At 44.8% G+C, this 22,236-nt stretch overlaps 1 protein-coding gene across 7 annotated transcripts in view; it reads left to right on the top strand.

Moving 5' to 3' along the window:
* The window catches only part of AKT3 (AKT serine/threonine kinase 3), a 281,463-nt gene that overhangs the window by 232,220 nt on the left and 27,007 nt on the right, over positions 1 to 22,236 (top strand). For all 7 annotated transcript variants that reach the window (XM_043511466.1, XM_038396391.2, XM_043511467.1 and 4 more), the window contains exons 11-12: positions 4,760 to 4,974; positions 15,435 to 15,522. In XM_043511466.1, coding sequence (XP_043367401.1) covers positions 4,760 to 4,974; positions 15,435 to 15,522 — 303 coding nt within the window. The remainder of the gene's footprint in view (positions 1 to 4,759; positions 4,975 to 15,434; positions 15,523 to 22,236) is intronic.

The raw sequence follows: 22,236 nt of genomic DNA, 5'->3' as shown, positions 1-22,236 counted from the left end.
ACCACTCTTCGGCACCGTCAGGATACGCTCCTCCTTGGTCGGGCTTGGACTATTCATCGGAGTCAGAGGCAGAATCGTACATGTCCCGGCAGAGCTGGTACCAGTCAAGATCCTGGCACCAGTCTGGGCACCATAAGGTGGAGGAACACTCAGTACCAATGGTGTCCTGGCCTCCCCAGTGGCAAGGACCGGTACAATGGCCCTTTTGGACACCTTGGGCCTACCACCAGGGCCAAGGGCATGGTTCCAGGGCAGCATCGGTGGTCTCCATTGCCTGTGCCCCTCCTTCTGCGATGTCCGTTGCCCTGATTAGTCCAGGGCTCCTGAGGACCCACCATGAGGTTCAGACCCTGGGCCTGGCTGCATCAAGCACAAGGTCAGAGACGCCAATGACAGCAGCTCCCATACCACCAGTAGCAGCAACAATGGATGTCCCTGAGCAAGTCACCAGGGAACTGGAGGTGCAGGAAGACCCTGTCCCACCTTGAGTCTCGTTGTCTTCCTTGCCTGATAAGGCAGTGGCAGGCACTACCACGTCCCCTCTGGCAATGGACATGAAAGCCCATCAGGACCTCCTTAGGAGGATGGCCCAGAACCTCAACATGGTGACGGAGGAGATGGTGGAAGACTTGGACCTTATGGTGGACATACTCGCCCCTGAGGGTCCCTCCAAGATGGCACTGCCACTTATAAAAACAATTCAGAACACCACGAAGGTGCTATGGCAAACCCCAGCCTCTATACCACCAATGGCCAGGGGAGCAGAGCCACATTACTTTGTCCCTCAGAAAGGGTATGAGGACTTCTTCACCCACCCCCCACCTGGGACCTTGGTGGTCGACAAATCAAACCACAAAGAGCGGCAGGGGCAGCCGAGGCCTGCCCCAAGAATAAAGATGCTAAGAAGCTTTACCTCTGGATGAAAAGTATACTCAACTGGGGGGGTTCCAGCTTCGAATTTCTAACCAGCAGTTGATACTTAGCTGCTATGTGTACAACTCGTGGAATGCTCTCCCTAAATTTCAGGAGCTGCTTCTGTCAGAATCCCGACAGGAATTTGCTGCAGTCCTGTAAGAGGGCAGGGTGGTGGTGAGAATCTCCCTTCAGGCTGCTCTGCACTCCGCCGACTCGGCGGTGCTAACCATGGCTACGGGCATCACAATGAGGCGTAGCTCATGGTTACAGGTCTCGGGACTCCCGGCGGAGATCCAGAACACCATACAGGACCTCCCATTTGACTGTGAGGGGCTGTTCACTGACAAGATGGACTCGAGACTGCACAGGCTCAAGGACTTGCGAGCAACCCTCAAGTCTCTGGGAATTCACACACAAGCACCCCAGAGAAAACCCTTCAAGCCTCATCCCCTCTCACAATTCTATCCAGGTCCCCCCACACAGGACTATAATCGAAGGAGGGGCAGAAACAACAGGAGGCGTCCCCCACAGTCCTCCGGCCAGTGTTGGCTCCTCCAAGCAGCCCCCTGGCTCTAAGCTGAATTTTTGAAGGTGCACCCAGGGATGGAGCGCTGGCCCAAATCCCAGATCCTTGCTCTCCCTTTGTGAATAGTCTATCCCACTTTTGCCATGCCTAGGCCCAGATTACTTCAGATTGTGGGGTCCTGAGCACAGTAGGGGTGGGATATTCTATCCAATTCTGTGTCGTCCCACCAGCCTTCCCTGTCCTCTTTCAAGGACCGCTCTCATGAGCAGCTTCTGCTACAGGAGGTGCAATAGCTCCTCGTGCTGGGAGCAATAGAGGAGGTTCCTCAGGAGTTCAGGGGTAGGGGGCTCTGCTCCCAAAATTTCCTCATCCCGAAGGCCAAGGGTGGGCTCAGGCCTATTCTGGATCTGCGAAACTTCAACATGTTCAAAAGAAAGCTGAAGTTTCTTTTGGGTCTCTGGCCACCATCATTCCTTCCCTGGATCTGGGGGACTGGTACGCCACCCTCGACTTGAAGGACGTGTACTTTCGTATATCAATTATTCCGGCACACAGGAGATTCCTGAGATTCATAGTGAGCAGCCTGCACTATCAGTTCACTCTACTACCATCTGACTTTCAGCAGCCCCATGCATGTTCACAAAATGCATGGCAGTCGTGGCAGCCTTACTGTGCAAACACTGGGTACAGGTCTTCACGTACCTGGACGATTAACTCATCAAGGGCAATTCCCGAGTGCAAGTGATGGAGCATGTTGCCCTGGCATGAACTATTTTCAGGAGGCTGGGGCTTATTCTGAATGTGTCTGTCAGTGTTGGGCAACCTGTGGCCCATGTCGCTAGAGAGTTTGTTTACATTTGCACAGCTGCCCACAGCTCCCAGTGGCCACGATTCACCATTTCCGGCCAATGGGAGCTGTGGAAGTGGCTCAGGCTGCAGGGATATGCTGGATGCTGCAAGGAGGAACTGCGTAAACGGCGGGTTGGCAGGGACCTATATACACCGCCACAAAGGCACCATTCCAGGGGGCTCCACCGCTCGGGGAAAAACTTGCGACAATTGTGCACACAGCACGCGCACACAGCTATTAGAATGGACATGAGCAACGCATCTTGAAGAACAACAGTTACAAAAGGTAGGTAACCGTCTTTTCTCCATTTATCTGTTTCAGATTTGCTCCCTTTCAATTTCAGCATTCAACAATAGAGCAACTACATAAAGGTCTTCTAAAGTAGTACTGATATCATCCAGCCATTTCTGTTTGTCATCATCACCTCTCACCTTGGCTATTGCAACTCCATTTTCGGTCCTCTCCCAAAAGGCTTAGGCCAAGGGTGGCCAATCTGAGCCTGAAAAGGAGCCAGAATTTATCAATGTACATTGCCAAAGAGCAACAGTAATACGTCAGCAGGCCCTCATCAGCTCTGCTCCCAGCGCCTCCCACTCAGCGGCAGCCCCACAGATCAGCGCCTCTCCCTCCCTCTCCACCCCACCCCTCCTAATCAGCTGTTTCGTGGCATGGAGGAGGTTCTGGGGGGGAGAGGGAGGAGCGAGGGCATGGCAGGCTCGGGGGAGGGGGCGTGAAGGGGTGGAGTAGTGGCAGGGCCTGTGGCAGAGTCAGGGGTTGAGCAGTGAGCACCTCCTGGCACATTGGAAAGTTGGCATCTGTAGCTCCAGCCTTGGAGTCCGTGCCTATACAAGGTGCCACATATTAACTTCTGAAGAGCCGCATATGGCTCTGGAGCCACAGGTTGGCCACCCCTCACTTAGGCCTTCAGACCCCAGCATGTGCAGATGCTGCTAGCTGCTTTGTCACAAGTACAAAGAAGTGCATCCCCGTGCCCAAACAGTTATATTGGCTCCTTGTTCATTCCAAGGTCCCAAGTAAATTTGGCTTTCTCTTTTTTAAATAAACCTTTTCCCCCCTGTATCACTGCATTGACTGTAACTGACCTCCAGGGCCTTGTGTCTCTCTACTTCCATTCCAGGTCACTTCACTTATCTGACCACTCCTTTGGCTACCCAATACAGTTTTGTCGTTGTGAAATCCTTCTCCTTAGCAGCTGCTTTTGTTTTGAACAGTCTTCCTCTATCTGCATCTTTATCAAGTCACAGAGGAAAACCTCTTATTTCCTTTACTTGTGTCTTTTAAATTATCTCTCTAGTGTATTATTCAGGTCTATAATTCATTATATTGAACTCTTAAAAAGTTTTGGGTTATTGTTTATTTAAAAGATGCTTAACAAAATAAAGTTGCATTATGTATTTTGCCTCTTAAGTGTATCTGTCCTGAGTAAATACTTGTGCCCTGTGCACTTAAAATTAGTGCCTTTCATATGAAGGAATTCATATTATTAACTTCTAATTGTCACACAGTTTTTAAGGTTCTTAGATGAGTAATTAAAGGAATTTGAACAAATCAGCACTTTTCAGGATGCCTGTATATATGTATATACACATTGTACCCCTCAACTGCATTGCTTTTAGGGCTTCTTTATGGCCATGTTCCACTGTGATACCTTTCTCCATTTCATTATGAAAGTGTATTGAAATCAACTTGTCTAGGTTGCTTATCTCCATTCTCTTGGGGGATATTGGGGTGAAGGGTTGTGGCATAAGAAGTCCTCTAGAGCCATAAACAGTGGAGACAAACGTATTTCAAGGCACCAGAATCAGTTCTGGTATTCTGTGTTTTGGACTGTGAAGAGAAGTGTAGCTGGGGGTCCAGCATATAAACAGCCTGCTAGGAAGCTATGCATACTTTAAGAGTATTAAAATGTTAGTCTTAGACTCTCCTGCTGCAGTTGGAGAGCCCAAGTGAGGAGAGGAGATAGTTGGGGAGGAGGAGAGAGAAAACCCCTACGACAGGAGTCAGAGAGGAGCTAAAGATAGCGCCAGTGGTTGATGGCCAGTAGATCAAGCTTCCCTTCCTCTCCTGAAATGGAGGGCCCTGTGATAGGGTAATGGGGAAGGAATGGGGAGAACAGAGGAAGGAAAAATGCACTGGTCACATTGATAACAACCTTCTCTGTTCTGTTTGTCTCAGACATTTATATAAATAACAATTGTGCTGTCACAGCACCATTTAGCATGAACAGAATTTCAACCAGGACTGGTTGGGCTCAATTTTGTAATAAGCAATAAACTTTGTAGGGTCAGTGTCTCTGTGTCCAATGTTTTGGGAATCTGTGCCCCATATTACAGCATGGCAAGGTTGAAAGATATGTTAATACATGAAAACCTTCAATCTAAATGGATTGAAAAGATCTGTTTGAAACCCCATATGATTTATGCTTGGCTTTTTTATTTATATTTTAGGTATTAGAAGACAATGACTATGGTCGTGCAGTGGACTGGTGGGGCCTGGGAGTTGTCATGTATGAAATGATGTGTGGGAGATTACCATTCTACAACCAGGATCATGAGAAACTGTTTGAACTAATACTTATGGAGGACATAAAATTCCCTCGAACTCTCTCGTCAGATGCAAAGTCATTGCTTTCGGGTCTCTTGATAAAAGATCCAAATAAACGGTGAGTGTAAAAGAACTCTGAGATATAATATAAATCTTAACTTCATTAAATTAGAAAAATGAAATTAATGTAATGATAAGACAAAATTATCTAGGCTAATGCTATCCTGGGCAGGTCGTGGGGGGTGGGAGGTATAGAGAGAGAGAGAATGCATAACAACTGAGTGAGCTGCCATGATAAGGAGAGTTTGACTACAGGGGGAAGAGTCCCAAGGATTTAACAGATAGTCACCAATTCTCCTAGAAAAGCAATTGACCGAATAAAGAAAAAACAGTACACTTTACAAACATACCATAAATTTAGTCTAAATAAAAAAGTCCCCAGGATAAAAATGCAGGCAAGAAGACGAGTAGCAGGGTGCAGGCTACCCAGTTTATTGCACTGAGTGCAACGTGTATGATTACCTGTCTCATAGGCAGGTGGCATATGTGCATGTGTGGTGCAAGCAACTCATGGCCCTTAGAAACAGAGTTCGGGCTCCTGAGGCCAGAGTGGCTGAACTGGAGGAGCGAAAGGAGATAGAGAGGTGCATAGAGGAGACTTTTAGGGATGTAGTAGAGCGGTCCCTCCTCCTGGCTGACCATCCCTGTTCTGTTAATGAGGACAAAAGTCTTGGGGCAGGAGAGCATCAAACTTGAGCAGAGGGAAACAATCCCATTGTTGGGACCACCTTTGAGAGCATGTCATGATATCCTCTCACACTGAGGATTTTCCTCCGGGGGCAGAGACTCCAGTTACTGGGAATAGACAGGCAATAGTAGTGAGGGTTTCAGTTATTAGAAATATAGGTAGTTGGGTTTGTAATGAGTGGGAGAACTGCATGGTGAATTATCTGCTGGGTGCGAAGGTAACTGATTTCACAAGACATCTAGGTAAACATACAGGTGGTGCTGGGGTGGAGCCAGTGCTTGTGGTACATGTCGGTACTAATGACACAGTGAAAAGTAGGAGAGGTCCTTGAGGCTCAATTTAGGCTGCTAGGTAAGAGATTCAATTCAGGACATCCATGGCAGCATTCTCTGCAGTTCTTCCAGTTCCACATGCAGGGCCAGTAGGACAGGCTGAACTGCATGATCTCAATGCGTGGATAAAACAACGGTGTGGAGAGGAGGGATTTAAGTGTATTAGGAACTGGGGAACCTTCTGGGGAAGGACTACATTATAAAGGAGGGATGGGCTCCACTTAAATCAAAATGGAATTGGACTGCTGGCATGTAAAATTAAAAAGGATTATAGAGGATTTTTTTAAACTAAGGGCTGGGAGGCCGACAGGTGTGAAGGAGCACATGATTTGGGCAGAGAGATCCCTTAGGGTTGAATTTTTAAAGGGGGAATTCTATAGCCTAGTAAAGAGAATAGTAAAGGAGTTGGTAAAGTACAGGTAGGAGCTAGTGAGGAACAGTCAAATGAAACAGAGTCCCGTTTAAAAATAACACATGATGGCAAGCAACTGAATATTGACTAAATGTATAAGTGCTTATATGTATGTTAGAAGTCTAAATACTAAAACGGATAAACTAGAGTGCCAGACATTAAATGAGGCTTTGATACAACAGCATCATAAAAATTTGGTGAATGAGAATAATCAATGGGGCACAGAAATACCAGGGCCTAAAATATATAGGAATGAACAGAGTAGATCACGCTGGTCGGGGGGAATGGCACTATATGTGAAAGAAAGCATAGAGTCAAATAAGGTAAAAATCTTAAATGAAACAATGTGTACCATATAAAAGCTCTATGGATAGAAATCCCATTCTTGAATAATAAGAGTATAGCAATAGGAATACACTACTGACCACAGTGGTGACGATTTTGAAATGTTAAGAGAGGTTAGAGAGGCTACAAAAACAGAAAGTGCAGTAATAATGGGTGATTTCAACTATCCTCATATTGACTACCTAGTCCCTTGGCATGATGCAGAGAGAAAATTTCTAGACACTACAAATGACTGCTTTTTGGAGCAGCTAGTTCTGGAAGCCATAAAGGGAGAGGCAATATTTGATGTAGTCCTAAGTGGAGCCCAGGTCCAAGAGGTAACTATAGCTGAACCTCTAGGTAGTAGTTCCCATAATGTAATTAAATTTATCATCCTTGTAGCAGTAAAAATACCAAAAAAGCCACCATGGTAACATTTAACTTTTAAAAGGGGAACTACACAAAAATGAGGACTCGTTAGACGGAAATTAAAAGGAGCTGTCATAAAGGTTAAATTCCTATAAACAGTATGGGGAGTATTTAAAAACACCGTAATAGAGAATAAGACAAAGTGTATACCCCAAATCAAAAAAGACAATAAGAGGACCAAAAGAATGCCACCATGGCTAAACAGCAGAGTAATGGTGCCCATTAGAGGCAAAAAGGGTTCCTTCTAAATTTGGAAGTCAAAACCTAGTGAGGATAATTGAAAGGAGTACAAACTTTGGCAAGTTAAGTGTAAAAGTATTAACAACATATGCCAAGAAAGAATTTGAGGAGCAGCTTGCTAAAGATGCAAAAATTAACGGTAAGAGTTTTTTAAAGTACATCAGAAGCATGAAGTCTGACAAGCAGTCAGTGGTGCCACTAGATGACAAAGGTGCTAAAGGAGCACTCAAAGAAGACAAGGTCATTGCAGAGAAGCTAAATTAATTCTTTGCATTGGTGTTCACTGCAGAGAATGTGGGGGAACTATCCACAACAGTGCTACTCTTTTTGGGAGACAAATCTGAAGTACTGTCCCACATTGATGTGTCGTCAAGAAGAGGTTTTGGAACAAACTGAGAAATTAAACAGTAATAAGTCACCAGGAGCAGATGGTATTCACCCAAGAGTACTGAAGGAACTCAAATACTAAACTGCAGAACTACTAACTACAACTAACTGCTACTAACTGTAGTATATAACTTATTGCTGAAACAAGCCTGTCTACCCAATAACTGGAAGCTAGCTAATGTAATACCAATTTTTAAAGAGGGTTCCAGAGGTGATCCTGGCAATTATTAGCCAGTCTATTAGACTTTGTTGAAGGGGGTCACCAGTCATGTGGATAAAGGTGATTTTTTAGTACAATATACAATATAGTATACTTGGATTTTTCAGAAAGCCTTTGACAAGATCTGTCACAAAAGGCTCTTAAGGAAACAAATCATGGGATAACAGGGAAGATCCTCTCATGAATCCTAACTGGTTAAACTATAGGAAACAGAGGGTAGGAATAAATGATCAGTTTTCAGAATGGAGAGGTAAACAGCAAGGTGCCTCAAGGATCTGTATCGGGACCTGCATTGTTAGCATATTTATGAATGATCTGAAAAAGGGAATGAACATATTCAAGATAGTTAAGTCCAAAGCTGACCTCGAACAGTTACAAAGAGATCTCACAAAACTGGATGACCGGGGAACAAAATAGCAGATGAAATTCAACATTGATTAGTATGAGGTAATGCACGTTGGAAAATATAATCCCAACTTCACTTGTATAATAATAAATTATGTATAAATGTATTCATATGTATTAATTAGCTGTTACTACACCTCTACCCTGATATAATGCGGTCTCACCTATAAGATAGCAAGATATTTTGATTCCTGAGGACCGCGTTATATCTGGGTAGGTAGAGGACCCGCTCCCTGCCCCAGCTCACCTCCGCTCTGCCTCTGCCTCCTCCCATGAGCGCGCCGCCACCGCTCCGCTTCTCCCTCCCTTCCAGGCTTGCCACACCAATCAGCTGTTTGATGCAGGGGGGTGGGGACGAGAGGAGAAGCGGAGCAGCGGCGGCATGCTCAGGGGAGGAGGCGGAGGCAGAGTGGAGGTGAGCTGGGGCTGGGAACGGTTCCTCTGCGCCCCCCCGCCCCAGCTCACCTCCACTCTGCTTCCTCCCACAAGCGCGCCGCAGCTCCACAGCCTGGGAGGGGGAGAAGCGGAGCTGCGGTGTGGTCATGGGAGGAGGTGGAGGGGCACAACAAGTAAGGGCGGGGGCTCGGAGGAACCGCTTGTGGTAACACAAATTTGGATAAAGATAGATTTTTTTTCTCTTGCTTATGTGCAAGACAGATGGTGCACTTGGTAGTGCAAAATTCTTAAACATTAATCTGCCTCACCATAAAGTAGTGCTCATGTGTATACTGTTTTGAGCTCTTTATTTATGTGTGCGCGCATATAAAAGATACAACTTTGATAAATTGTAGGTATCCCAAAGAAACACAAAACAAGTGATAAGGGATTGGGGAACATGTCTTATTCGGAGAGGTTTGGAAATGTAGTTGGTACATTTAGTTAAAAGAAGTCACAAAGGAAGACTCTATATTAATACTTGAGCAGCCTAAAAATAGAATGGAAAGGGAAATATCTTTAATTTATTGTTAATGGTGATCATATGAATGAGTAATGGACTGGACCTAGAAAAAAATAGGTTAGCGTTCAGAAGTATTTATTTTGCCTCAGGATAGCCATGTGTGGGATCTACTTGAGGTTATCATTTTGAGCTCTTAAGGCTTGTGTGGATAGGTTTACACTATTGTTAGCCTTGCCCAAAGCAAAAGAAAATCCAGTTTGGATTGGAGGATGATTGCATTTTAATTTGTCAATTATCTGCTGATAATTTATCACACACATTAAATTAATTCTTACTCATTTGCTCCCACCCCTTTCTAAATTTAATAACAAAAGAAATTCAAGACGCAGAATCAAATCTGAAGTTTCAGCTAGTGCGCAAAGATTTATAAAGGATACAACAGCAGAATAACCAGAAGGAATTTTTAAACTAAAGGCCCAGGCAAAATACTATACCGTTATGTTATCCAAGTGGTAGGGACAGTTTTAGCTTATTGCAGTCATGGAAGGGAATTGGAGAGACCTTTTTCTACTTAGAAGAAAACAATAGATACAAATACAATAAAAAGAGTAGAGCCAAATAAATAGCCAAAATCATAATTATGTGAGGCCTATGTCTGAAATGTTAATGGAGAGCTACTTTGATAGCTTAAGCATTCTTCCAGTTGCTGATGTGGGCAAGCTATAGATTTGAAAAAGACCTTTGAATTTTCTGTGGAGATTAAAAAGAAAAATTCTTCACGCCACACTTTTTTTTTTTTAACATTTTTTCATCATTAACACATTAGACAAGTATGTCTGAGGGAACATGTGAAAATATCTCTGCTTTATATCTCTTGGTAGTATGAACTCTAGGTCATACTAAGGTGTGTTTGATCTGAGACATGTATGTGGCGGTAGCAGCATGTATTCCATTCCAAGTAGCATGCAGGGTAACCTAGTGTTTTCTCTGTAAATTTGTGAAACATTACCACCTGGTGTAGTTAATCCAGGTTAAGGTGCTCAATATTTAAAAAAAAAAAAAAAAAGAAAATCTGTTTCCAGGTTATATGTGTTAAGTATACATACCTAGATTTCAGTTGTTTTAATGTGATTCCTTTATGTGGTTGGTGATGTGAAAAAATGAAAATATAGCACTTATGCATAGATATCTTGAATTTGAATTGATTGCAGAGTGAGGCTGTATGGTAGCTGGGTGGATATCTCCTTATTTTTGTCTCTTATTTTTAAATAAATATTTAATTCAGTAAATTAAAGTAGTGTTTAATTCAGTTTAGAGAATATCTTCTTGGACTAAAATAAATATTTGTTTGTATAGCAACATTTGATGGCTTTAAATCTCCAAGCATGGTGTTCTTTCAAAAATATTAACTTTTAGAGTTGGAAAAAATAGTTCCCTGTAATTCTTCTTTGCAGATAGTAGTATTTATGATAGAGCCATATTTACCAACCAACTTTGTTTGGGGTGTGGATGCTAGCCACTGACACACAGGGAGAGGATTAACTGCAGCTTGGCTTCTCCTTGCACAGATGATCTGGAAAGATATTGAGAGGCCAGGCTGGTGACTGCAGGCTAATCAGGTTCCTTAGTAGAGAGGCAGGAAACTCTCTGAATAATTGCTTGGGAAACAAAGGGAATGATGTGTTGGAATAAGGAGGACTCCAAGCCCCAATGGCTAAGGTGATGGCCCAGGCTTGGATTTTTCTGTTTCAATTTCTGGCAATATAAGACCAGTTTGTTTTGTTTGTGGGAATTATTGCTCTTTGAGCACACTGAAATAATAAGCCTTAAAGAGGAACACAGATGGTTTGAAAGACTGCTCTGGGCTTTTTATTTTATTGTCTAATCCACCTGATGAAACACACTTCCTTACTAAGGTTTGACATTTTCCTTTTTATTCTCGATTATTTTCTTGTCTTTAGTTATTATAGAATTATAAGAGTTCAAGGCCAAAAGGGACCACCAGATCATCCAGTCTGACCTCTGGTATATAACAGGCCACTAAACACCACTCAGCCACCTCCACACCAAGCCCAACAATCAGAATTAGACCAAAGTATTGCAGCCCTCAGGAAACTAAAATACTGTGTGCCACAGGTAAAGAGCTGGAGGGACCGAGGTGCACTAATGCCTGAGGCTCCTCAATGTCAGGGAATTAAGTGAGATGTACTCACATAATCCTAGCAAGAGATTTGCGCCCCATGCAGAAGTAAGCGAAAAGCTCCCAAGGTCCCTGCCAATCTGACCCAGAGGAAATTCCTTCCCAACTCTGCATATGGTAATCGGTTAGACCCTGAGCATGAGAGCAAAACTCAGCAGCCAAGTACCTGAGAGAGAGAATTCTCAATACCACCTCAGCGCATAGGCTCATTCCATCCTCTATCCAATCTCCAGCTGTGGCCATCTCCAGTACTTCAGAGGAAGAAGACAGAGAGAATGCAGGGAGGGAAGGAACATTCCCTTCCTCACGAAAGTTGGTAGACTACTGACATGCTGAAAACTGAATTTATCTATTTTTTTTTAAAGGCAGTGAAAGTGGAGGCTTCTCTTCAACTATCGTCCAAGGACATTGGACCTTGATTGGCACTGGTCTCATGGGGTATGACTACACTATGATGAAAGACCCATGGTAGAGGCGCAGCTGGCTGGGGTCAGCTAACTTGGGCTTGGGCTGTAGGACTATAAAATTGCAGTGTAGACATTCGGCTTGGGCTGGAGTCTGGGCTTTGAGACCCTCCCTCCTTGAAGGGTCTCAGATGTTTGCCTTCAGCAAAAACCCAAACCTCTATACTGCAATTTTATAGCCTCACAGCCCAAGCCTCATTAATCCAAGTAATCTAATCTGGGCTAGCCATGGGTTTTTACTGCAATGTAGACATACCTGTGGAGTGAATACTTCACTGTCTTTGTGTCCCCTTGAGGTGGAGGGTCCAGATTCATAGATTTGCCCTAAATTTGTCTTTGTTTGATCCTCAGTTTAGACTTAGAATGACCACTTCTGGGAATGAGAGAATAGTTCAGTCCTCAATGAATCCAAACAAAACAAGACTAGTGATGGTGTCATTTTTACGAAGGGGTTTTTGTCCACTAGAAAGTAAGTGACCTGATAATCACCTAGCCCTTTTTAAAATCGAAAACTCTTAATGGAACCGAGATTGGTTTGACAATGAGTTGAGTTTACTGGCTGCTATTTAGTTGAATAGGTTTGAATAAAATAAAAAAAAATATTTTGAATTTTTACGTAAAATTTGGTTTAGCCTTTGTTCTACATAGTCTCTTGATGTAAACGATCTGGCCAGTTATTGACAGGTCTCGTTTTGGGGAAGGTTATTGAGAAAATGGTGTTGGAACACTTCCAGATGTATTTCTCAATCCCCACTAGTCTGGTTTGAGATGTCATTATAGCACTAAGATAGAATTGAACTCTATTGTCCTCTTGTTGGATGCATATAAAGTGCACACTTTATAGCACGGGTTCTCAAACTTTTTCTTTCATGGACCACTTGAAAATTGCTGACGGTCTTGGCGGACCACTTAATGATCTTTCCAAATGTTGTTTGTACTGTTAGTTAACTATTGTAAAGCACTTTGGATAAAAGCACTATATATTAAAAAAAACCTTAATAATAATTTAACGTTTTTTGTTCTACAGATAAAAGCACACAACTCATATTTTAATATCAGTAGTCTTTTATGTTTTTAATGCAATGGATGTGCCCTCTCTCCCCTTCTGTGGCAGCCACAGAGCTGGGCTGGGAAACAGAGGGGGTCTCTCCCCCACCACAGAGCTGAGGCTGGAAAAGAGGGCCACCTCTCCCCGGCAGCCGCAGCCCTGGACCTGGGGAAAGTCATCTCTTTCCCTGGCCACCGCAGCCCTGCACGTCCCAAATTCCCCCCACCCTCTCTTCTCACTGCTTGGCTCCATTAATTAGGTTGGTGGCCTTTCATTCTCTTGTGTGCAGCCACCCAGGTGTGCATCTTAGAGGGAACTATCCAGGATCGCCTGAATGGAGCTCGCGGACCACTGTTTGAGAACCTCTGCTCTATAGTATATGTCTCAAGAACGTTTTCTTGTCCCATCTGAGGGATTAGGGAGGAGTGGGACAGGACTGCCTTAATGTGTCTTTTCTGTGCTGAAGAATTCATGTATTAGTGGATATAAGAGGCACCAATTGGTTATATGCCTCACTGTGGAATTTTCACTAGTTCATGTTTCTTGCAGTCCCTTCCTGTGCGTAATATAGAGAAAGAATTTTCAAATTCTCAAAGAAACATAATCATTTGTTTTCCATCTAACACCTGTACATCAGTCACTTGACTATACATTCTAACTACTTGTCTGCTGTGCTGTCAGTATAAAACAGAGACAGACCACTACTAAAAATGGTTGTATGGATCCAGCTCATTTTGGCATGATTTACAGTAGAATTTGAGAGTTATGAATACCAAAGTTACGAACTGACCTGTCAACCAACACCTCATTTGGAACCAGAAGTATGCAATCAGTAGCAGCAGACACACATAAAAAAAGCAAGTACAGTACAGTGTTAAATGTATATTACTAAAACAAGGGGGAAAGTTTAAAAAAAAGATTGGCAAGGTAAGGAAACTGTTTTAGTGCTTGTTTCATTTAAATTAAGATGATTAAAACCAGCATTTTTCTTCTGCTTAGTAAAGTTTCAAAGCTGCATTAAGTCAATGTTCAATTGAAATTTCGGAAAGAAGAACCATAACATTTTGTTCCGTTACGAACAACCGCCATTCCCGAGGTGTTTGTAACTCTGAGGTTCTGCTGTTTCTATGTTGCTGGATAAAATCAATATTGTGTACTCATAATTTAGAGAGTGTAACATATTATGCTTGTTCTTTGACTGACAGGTGATTCTCTCAAAAACAAATTATAGTTAGTATGCTGTATAATCCAAAGTTCCCTGTTTGGCCACCATTTCTCTATATTTCAGGATATGGGGACAAATAATGAACAATTATTATTACCTTTCCCTTTCTGCATCCTCTCTTTTGGAGTGTATGCTAGCCCTTTGCCGTTATGGTCCACAGTTCTGAGGCCATATTTGAGCCAGTACTTTACTGCGTCTAGAACTTCAGAGAGCAGTGGTGGCCAGATGTGAATCTCACCACATTGATCCTTGCCTAGTCTTCAGACCAGAATACTGCAATGTGCTCCACTTGGAGGAACTTTTGAAGAGAAGTTGGATTTCAACTTGTACAGACTTACCTAGTAGACTCAGTATGAGTATATTACATGGGTCTTCTGTAGTCTGCATTGGCTATCTGTTTACCTTTAGATGAAAATCAAGATATCACTTACTGTCCTTTAAGTTTCTGATGGTCTAGGACCCAGTCTCCTCTCAGCCAGAATGAGGAGGGCATATCCCATTGCCTCACAATCCCATTGCCTCAGTTCAGATCAAGTGGTTTGCTTTTGTTGGTGGCTCCCATAGTGTCATTGTTTTAGACCGTTGGCTAGGCATTCTTATTTGAGGGCTTTACTTGTGGAACTCACTCCTGATGGTTTGCCAGAGTCTGGGTTTGGCAAGCTTCAGGCCACAATGAGTGGTGTGGATATTTAGAACAGCCGTTAAATAACCTCCTCAGCAGGCTACGATGTATTAATTTATGCTTAATTATCTCATATTCTGACTATTTTATGGTAAATAGTTAATTGTTACAAAATCCTGATGCTACAGCAATGGGCACTGTATAAAAATACATGAATAATGCATGAATTGTTGTTGATTCATTTTGGTGCCTCACGCTTCTCCTGCAAATTTGTTATAGTGATTTTTTTTTTCAATACTGTCAGGTTCCTTGGCCTTTCATTAAAACTAAAGTAAGCTCAGTTATAGAGTTGGTGATTTGTGGATGAAGCTTGACATATACAGTAATGAACAATTCAGTGGGAATAACCGAATAGCCTATCTGTCAAATGGAGCACTGTGTCAAATATCTTTATTATCAGCTCTATTGTCGTGGTCACCTGAGTGTAGCATTTCCTACTGAAAAGGGACAGAATTGTATATAAATATTCACGACCAAACTGCTAATCTCCCAACAATTATGATAAATGAGTCTCATTTTAGGAACAACATTTGTATAATGTGTAATCTTTTTTTCTCTCCTTAGCCTTGGTGGAGGCCCAGATGATGCAAAAGAAATTATGCGGCATAGTTTCTTTGTTGGAGTAAACTGGCAAGATGTATACGATAAAAAGGTAAGTCTTGTATGGCATGGAATAGTCTGGTTTCTGCGTGATAATCAGTTGAAATGATTACTGAACTTCTAGTTTCTAAAATTATACATAAATTACTTTGCCACTTTTTGATATTATAGTATATATAGTATGATATTATAGTATAGATATTTATAGTTTTAATATACTACTAATAACTTGGAAATATTCTAAAAACAAAATATGCCAAAAATAAACTAGAATCACTTAAGATTTTCCTTTAATTGTTTAAATGTTCAAGTCCCGTATGTGTCCGTCCGTTCCCTCCCTTCCCCCCCAAACACACTCTTTTGGCCAATAACTTTAACCAAAAAATGAAGAGGCGGTGGAGGAAAAAATGTCCGTGATGATGTGTGAGAAAGTGTGAACACTGTGTTTCTGAATTGAGTCTCATTTTCTTTCAACTCCATACACCGGCAAAGAAGTATTATTTAATTATACGTATTTATTTGGAGCCAGTAGTTATATTATGTATTGTAGTTTTTTCTTTTTTAGGACCACATTATGTTGTTAACACAAACTGTATTCAAAATTTGGACCATTTTAATTATGAAACTTTTAAAAAATTGTATCTGTTTTTTATTTGAAAAAGACTGTCATCATTTAAAGATTGAATCCTTCTTGAAAAGGATAAATGGCAAGTAGGCATTTTCTGATATCTTTGTACCCAGCAGAAGCCTTTCTTTGAGATGGGTTGTAAAAGAGAGTCTAACAAAACTAGTGTGGCATTAAAATACTGTGCCAAAATCACTCATGATGTAAGTGGTACAACTCGATTAATATCAATGACATCACACATGTTTACTCAAGTGAGTTAACTTGGTTCACTGTGTATAATTCTATGCCTGTTACTGTGATCCAGGACATTTCTCAGATGATTTCTGGAAAGAAGGTCGTTAGTTTATTTTCCCTCTAGAAGTGAAAATGAGTTTGACTTAAGCTGTTTTATAAACTGACTGTGTAGATTGACATTTTTGTAGTATTTGGGGTAACTTATGTATTGTTATAGGCCCCTGGTATTCCGACAGGATCATCTGGCATCTTTGCCAACTGATCTACCTGCCAAATAAGTCATATCTTTTATAAGTTACTTTGTCTTTCCGATTTGTTTTTGCTTAAATGAAGGGAGAATCAAAACCACATGCAGGGACAGAACATGTTCGTGCTGCTGTGACATACTTTTCACTTTTTTTTCCCTGAAAAAGCACAAGAACAAATCCGCACAGACACACCCCTGGAGCCCCGACCTGGGGTATTCTATCTGCTACCCAAGATCCATAAACCTGGAAATCCTGGACGCCCCATCATCTCAGGCATTGGCACCCTGACAGCAGGATTGTCTGGCTATGTAGACTCCCTCCTCAGGCCCTTCGTTACCAGCACTCCCAGCTATCTTCGAGACACCACCGATTTCCTGAGGAAACTACAGTCCATTGGTGATCTTCCTAAAAACACCATCCTAGCCACTATGGATGTAGAAGCCCTCTACACCAACATTCCACACACAGATGGACTACAAGCCGTCAGGAACAGTATCCCCGATACTGTCACGGCTAACCTGGTGACAGAACTTTGTGACTTTGTCCTGACCCATAACTATTTCACATTTGGTGACAATGTATACCTTCAAATCAGCGGCACTGCGATGGGTACCCGCATGGCCCCACAGTATGCCAACATTTTTATGGCTGACTTAGAACAACGCTTCCTCAGCTCTCGTCCCCTAATGCCCCTACTCTACTTGCGCTACATTGATGACATCTTCATCATCTGGACCCATGGAAAAGAAGCTCTTGAGGAATTCCACCATGATTTCAACAATTTCCATCCCACCATCAACCTCAGCCTGGACCAGTCCACACAAGAGATCCACTTCCTGGACACTACGGTGCTAATAAGCGATGGTCACATAAACACCACCCTATATCGGAAACCTACTGACCGCTATTCCTACCTACATGCCTCTAGCTTTCATCCAGATCATACCACTCGATCCATTGTCTACAGCCAAGCGCTACGATATAACCGCATTTGCTCCAACCCCTCAGACAGAGACAAACACCTACAAGATCTCTATCATGCATTCCTACAACTACAATACCCACCTGCTGAAGTGAAGAAACAGATTGACAGAGCCAGAAGAGTACCCAGAAGTCACCTACTACAGGACAGGCCCAAGAAAGAAAACAACAGAACGCCACTAGCCATCACCTTCAGCCCCCAACTAAAACCTCTCCAACGCATCATCAAGGATCTACAACCTATCCTGAAGGACGAGCCATCGCTCTCTCAGATCTTGGGAGATAGACCAGTCCTTGCTTACAGACAGCCCCCAATCTGAAGCAAATACTCACCAGCAACCACACACCACACAACAGAACCACTAACCCAGGAACCTATCCTTGCAACAAAGCCCGTTGCCAACTCTGTCCACATATCTATTCAGGGGATACCATCATAGGGCCTAATCACATCAGCCACACTATCAGAGGCTCGTTCACCTGCGCATCTACCAATGTGATATATGCCATCATGTGCCAGCAATGCCCCTCTGCCATGTACATTGGCCAAACTGGACAGTCTCTACGTAAAAGAATGAATGGACACAAATCAGACGTCAAGAATTATAACATTCAAAAACCAGTTGGAGAACACTTCAGTCTCTCTGGTCACTCGATCACAGACCTAAGAGTGGCTATACTTCAACAAAAAAGCTTCAAAAACAGACTCCAACGAGAGACTGCTGAATTGGAATTAATTTGCAAACTGGATACAATTAACTTAGGCTTGAATAGAGACTGGGAATGGATGAGTCATTACACAAAGTAAAACTATTTCCCCATGGTATTTCTCCCCCCCACCCCACCCCCACTGTTCCTCTGATATTCTTGTTAACAGCTGGAATTAGCCTACCTGCTTGTCACCATGGAAGGTTTTCCTCCTTTCCCCCCCCGCTGTTGGTGATGGCTTATCTTAAGTGATCACTCTCCTTACAGTGTGTATGATAAACCCATTGTTTCATGTTCTCTGTGTGTGTGTGTGTATATAAATCTCTCCTCTGTTTTTTCCACCAAATGCATCCGATGAAGTGAGCTGTAGCTCACGAAAGCTTATGCTCTAATAAATTTGTTAGTCTCTAAGGTGCCACAAGTACTCCTTTTCTTTTTGCGAATACAGACTAACACGGCTGCTACTCTGAAACCTATACTTTTCACTTGTTGATGTATTAGAACTTGAAAACTGGAATTTGTGATTGGTGTGGTATTTCTCTGGCAAATAAGAAAACCTGAAGAAGAACCTGTGTGATATTAAGACTAACGCTGTGCTATATCTTGCTACGTCTCTTATCATGGGTTACTATAATATAGAGCTCTTTTTCCCCGTACTTTATGCTGGCTTGGCAAGTTTTGGTTTGTTGTTTACCATTTTTATGTTACAAATTCATATTTCTGCAAAGCTGACTGCAAGTTCTTCTTTGAGTGATTGCTCATGTGTATTCCACAATAGGTGTGCGTGCTCGCCACGTGCACCGGTGCCGGAAGATTTTCCCCTAGCAGTACCTGGGGGTGCTGGGACCCCTGGAGTGGCACCTGCCTGGCGCAGTATAAGGGGAGGCTGCGTTCCCCCCCACCCTCAGTTCCTTCTTGCCGCCAGTGAAGGTGCATTGGAACTGCTCAGCTCCAGCTTTGCTGCAGCTCGTTCCCAGAACTCTTTGTTTGTTCAGTATTACCTGTAGTCAGTTAGGTAATTCAGTTAGTTTAGCTAGTCACTGAGCCCGGGCCGGGGCATGCCAAGGAGCGACCCACACACGGATTGTCTGTGCTGCTTGGGAGAAACCCATGTCAGCGAAAGGTGCAAGATCTGCAAGTCTTTCAAGCTCCGGACTAAAAAAGAAAGGGATATTAGTCTCCGGGCCATCCTGATGGAGTTGGCGCTGGAGCAGTCCTCTCCGGATGTCCAGATTCCATCTACGTCCAAAGCCCTCCAGGCAGCCAGAGATGTCATGTCCATGCCTGTGTCCGGAGTTTCGCTGATGTCAGCCCCAGAGGCAAGCCACCGCTGGAATCACCGCAGTCACCGCCGGCCCGGTACTGGTCTCGGTCGAGGGAACGTTCCCGACACCGCTCACTGCCCAGTGACTGTCAGGGCTCAGTCCATGTAGATGGACCTTGATGCCGGCAAGACTGTCCGGATGGGTGCCATCCGACCATGACTGGCACCGCTCGTCTTTGCGAAGCGAATATCGATGGGACATGGTGGATATCGCCAACGGTCCTAGTCTTGCAGGAGATACCGTAGTCAGTTGCAGTCTGATTGTTGACGCCGTTCCCACTCGGACTCCCGTTCCAAGTCTCCGCCAAGGCACCGTAGCCCCGATTGCCGACGCGGGTCCACCCTTCGAGGCCGTTCGCGGAGCAGCTACTACCGTTGGCGCGGTCCTGTGGCCGACGTAGATCCCGGCACCGCTGATATTCCCAGCCCAGAGGCAGCAGTGGATTATACGCCAGCCTGGCCTGTCCTCACTGCTGCCCTAGGTAGCTGGCCCCACCGGTGCTTCAGCAAGCGCAATGGCACCAAGCGTCGTGGCCAGCCCAGTGGTACCAGTGGGCACCGTGGCCTCCGGTGCAGCCCCGGTGGGGGCTCACTCGGTGGCTGGGGCCTTGGAAGCACCGTCGGCATCCATCTTTAGACTGTCAGAAAAAAGGTCGGTGGGACCTGTGTCCTTTGTACCGTGCCTGGAGTCCAACCAGGTGATGGATCCTCCAGTGCCAGACGACACCCAAAGCACCGCACCGGCCTTGCCCCGTCTGGAGGAGCTGATTGCGGCCCTGCCTCCCTCTGTCCTGCAGGAGGACTACCGGGCCCACCAAGACCTCCTAAGAAGGGTGGCAGAGAGCCTCCATCTCCAGGCTGAGGAGATGGAAGAGCCCTCAGACTCCCTGTTCAATGATCTGTCCCCTTCAGCACCGGGCAGGGTGGCCTTCCCACTCCATGAAGGGGTGGCAAGAATTTCAAATGCCCTGTGGCAAACACCAGCCTCGTTGGCTCCCATCTCTAAAAAGGCGGTGCGCAAGTACTTTGTACCACCGAAGGGACATGAGTATCTGTATACCCACCCAGTGCCCAACTCCTTGATGGGCAAGTCAGTCAACCACAGGGAGCAGCAGGGGAAACCAGCCCCGACCCCCAAGAACAAAGACTCTCAGAGGCTGGATACTTTCGGGAGAAAAGTTTATTTGTCGTCAAGCTTTCAGCTACGAGTAGCAAACTGTCAGGCTCTTCTGGATAGCTATGAGTTTAACCTCTGGGAATCCCTCCCCAAGTTTGAGGACTCCCTCTGGGAGCACGATAAGGAGTTTAAGGTGTTCATGGAGGAAGGGGTGGCAGCCGCAAGGACATCCCTGCAGGCCGCTTTGCATGCAGCGGACACGGCCGCACGGTCCATGGCCTCAGCGGTGTCCATGAGACGGGCATCATGGCTTCTGCTCTCTGGGCTCTTCAGCGAAGCACAGTTGTCAATGCAGGATCTCCCTTTCGATGGTAAGGCTCTGCTTGCTGAGGAAACAGACACAAGGCTGCATGGCATGAAAGACTCCTGCACGACCCTCCAGACCTTGGGCCTCTGTGTCCCTCCTCCGGCAAAACCCAAGTTCAAGCTGTAGCAGGCTCCCACCCAGGCTGCCCTCCCAAAGTATGAATCCGCCCACAAAAAGCAGCGGGACTATAGAAAGCGCCCGCAACAGCAATCCCGGCCTGCCCCCGGGCCTGGGTCTTCTAAGGTCAAGCATGTGGGCAAAAGATGTTTTTGATGGTATGCTTGGGGGTACCCCGCCAGTTCTCATCAGGGACCTACCCCCGATAAAGCTTTCTTTCTCCAATCGGTTGTGTTCTTTCCTTGCGGAATGGTCACGGCTCACCTCGGACCAATGGGTCCTCAACCCCATCTCCCAAGGTTACACCGTTCAGTTTACCTTCTCCCCGCCCAACCACCTTCTGCCCTGTCCCTCCTGGGGGACCCCTCTTGCAAGGCTCTGCTCGAGCAGGAGGTGGGGCGGCTCCTGGGTCTGGGAGCTATAGTAGTGTTGCCCAAGGAGTTCCTGGGCAAGGGGTATTACTCCTAGTATTTCCTTATCCCGAAGGCCAAAGTGGGGGCTCAGGCCCATCATGGACCTGCGAGGCCTGAACCACTACATGGTGAAACTCAAGTTTTGCATGGTTTCCCTGGCCTCCATCAGCCCCTCCCTGGATCCCAGGGACTGGTACGCTGCCCTCGATCTACAGGACGCATCCGCATCCACATCCACTTTCACTTTCACATCCACGTATTCAAGAGGTACAGATGCTTTCTCCGTTTCATGGTGAGCCCAGATTCACTACCAACTCACGGTCCTCCCATTTGGTCTGTCCACTGCCCTCAGGTTCTTTACAAAGTACATGGCGATGGTAGTTCCCTACCTTGGAAGCCAGGGGGTCCAGATATTCCCATATCTGGATGACTGGCTAGTCAAAGGCACCTCCCGGTCGCGGGGGGATCATATGGCGCTCCTCCTGTCCACATGTACTGCCCTGGGCCTGTTGATTAAACAACACAAAGTCCACGTTAATCCCGATCCAACGGATAGAGTTTATCGGGGCGCTACTGGACGCAATGTTGGCCAGGGCCTCTCTCTCACCAGACAGGTTTGAGACCCTGAA

Source organism: Dermochelys coriacea, chromosome 3, assembly GCF_009764565.3.
Source record: "Dermochelys coriacea isolate rDerCor1 chromosome 3, rDerCor1.pri.v4, whole genome shotgun sequence".
Classification (NCBI taxonomy): Eukaryota; Metazoa; Chordata; order Testudines; family Dermochelyidae; genus Dermochelys; species Dermochelys coriacea.
Note: the sequence above shows the minus strand (reverse complement) of the source record. Positions and strands in the feature narration are given on the sequence as shown.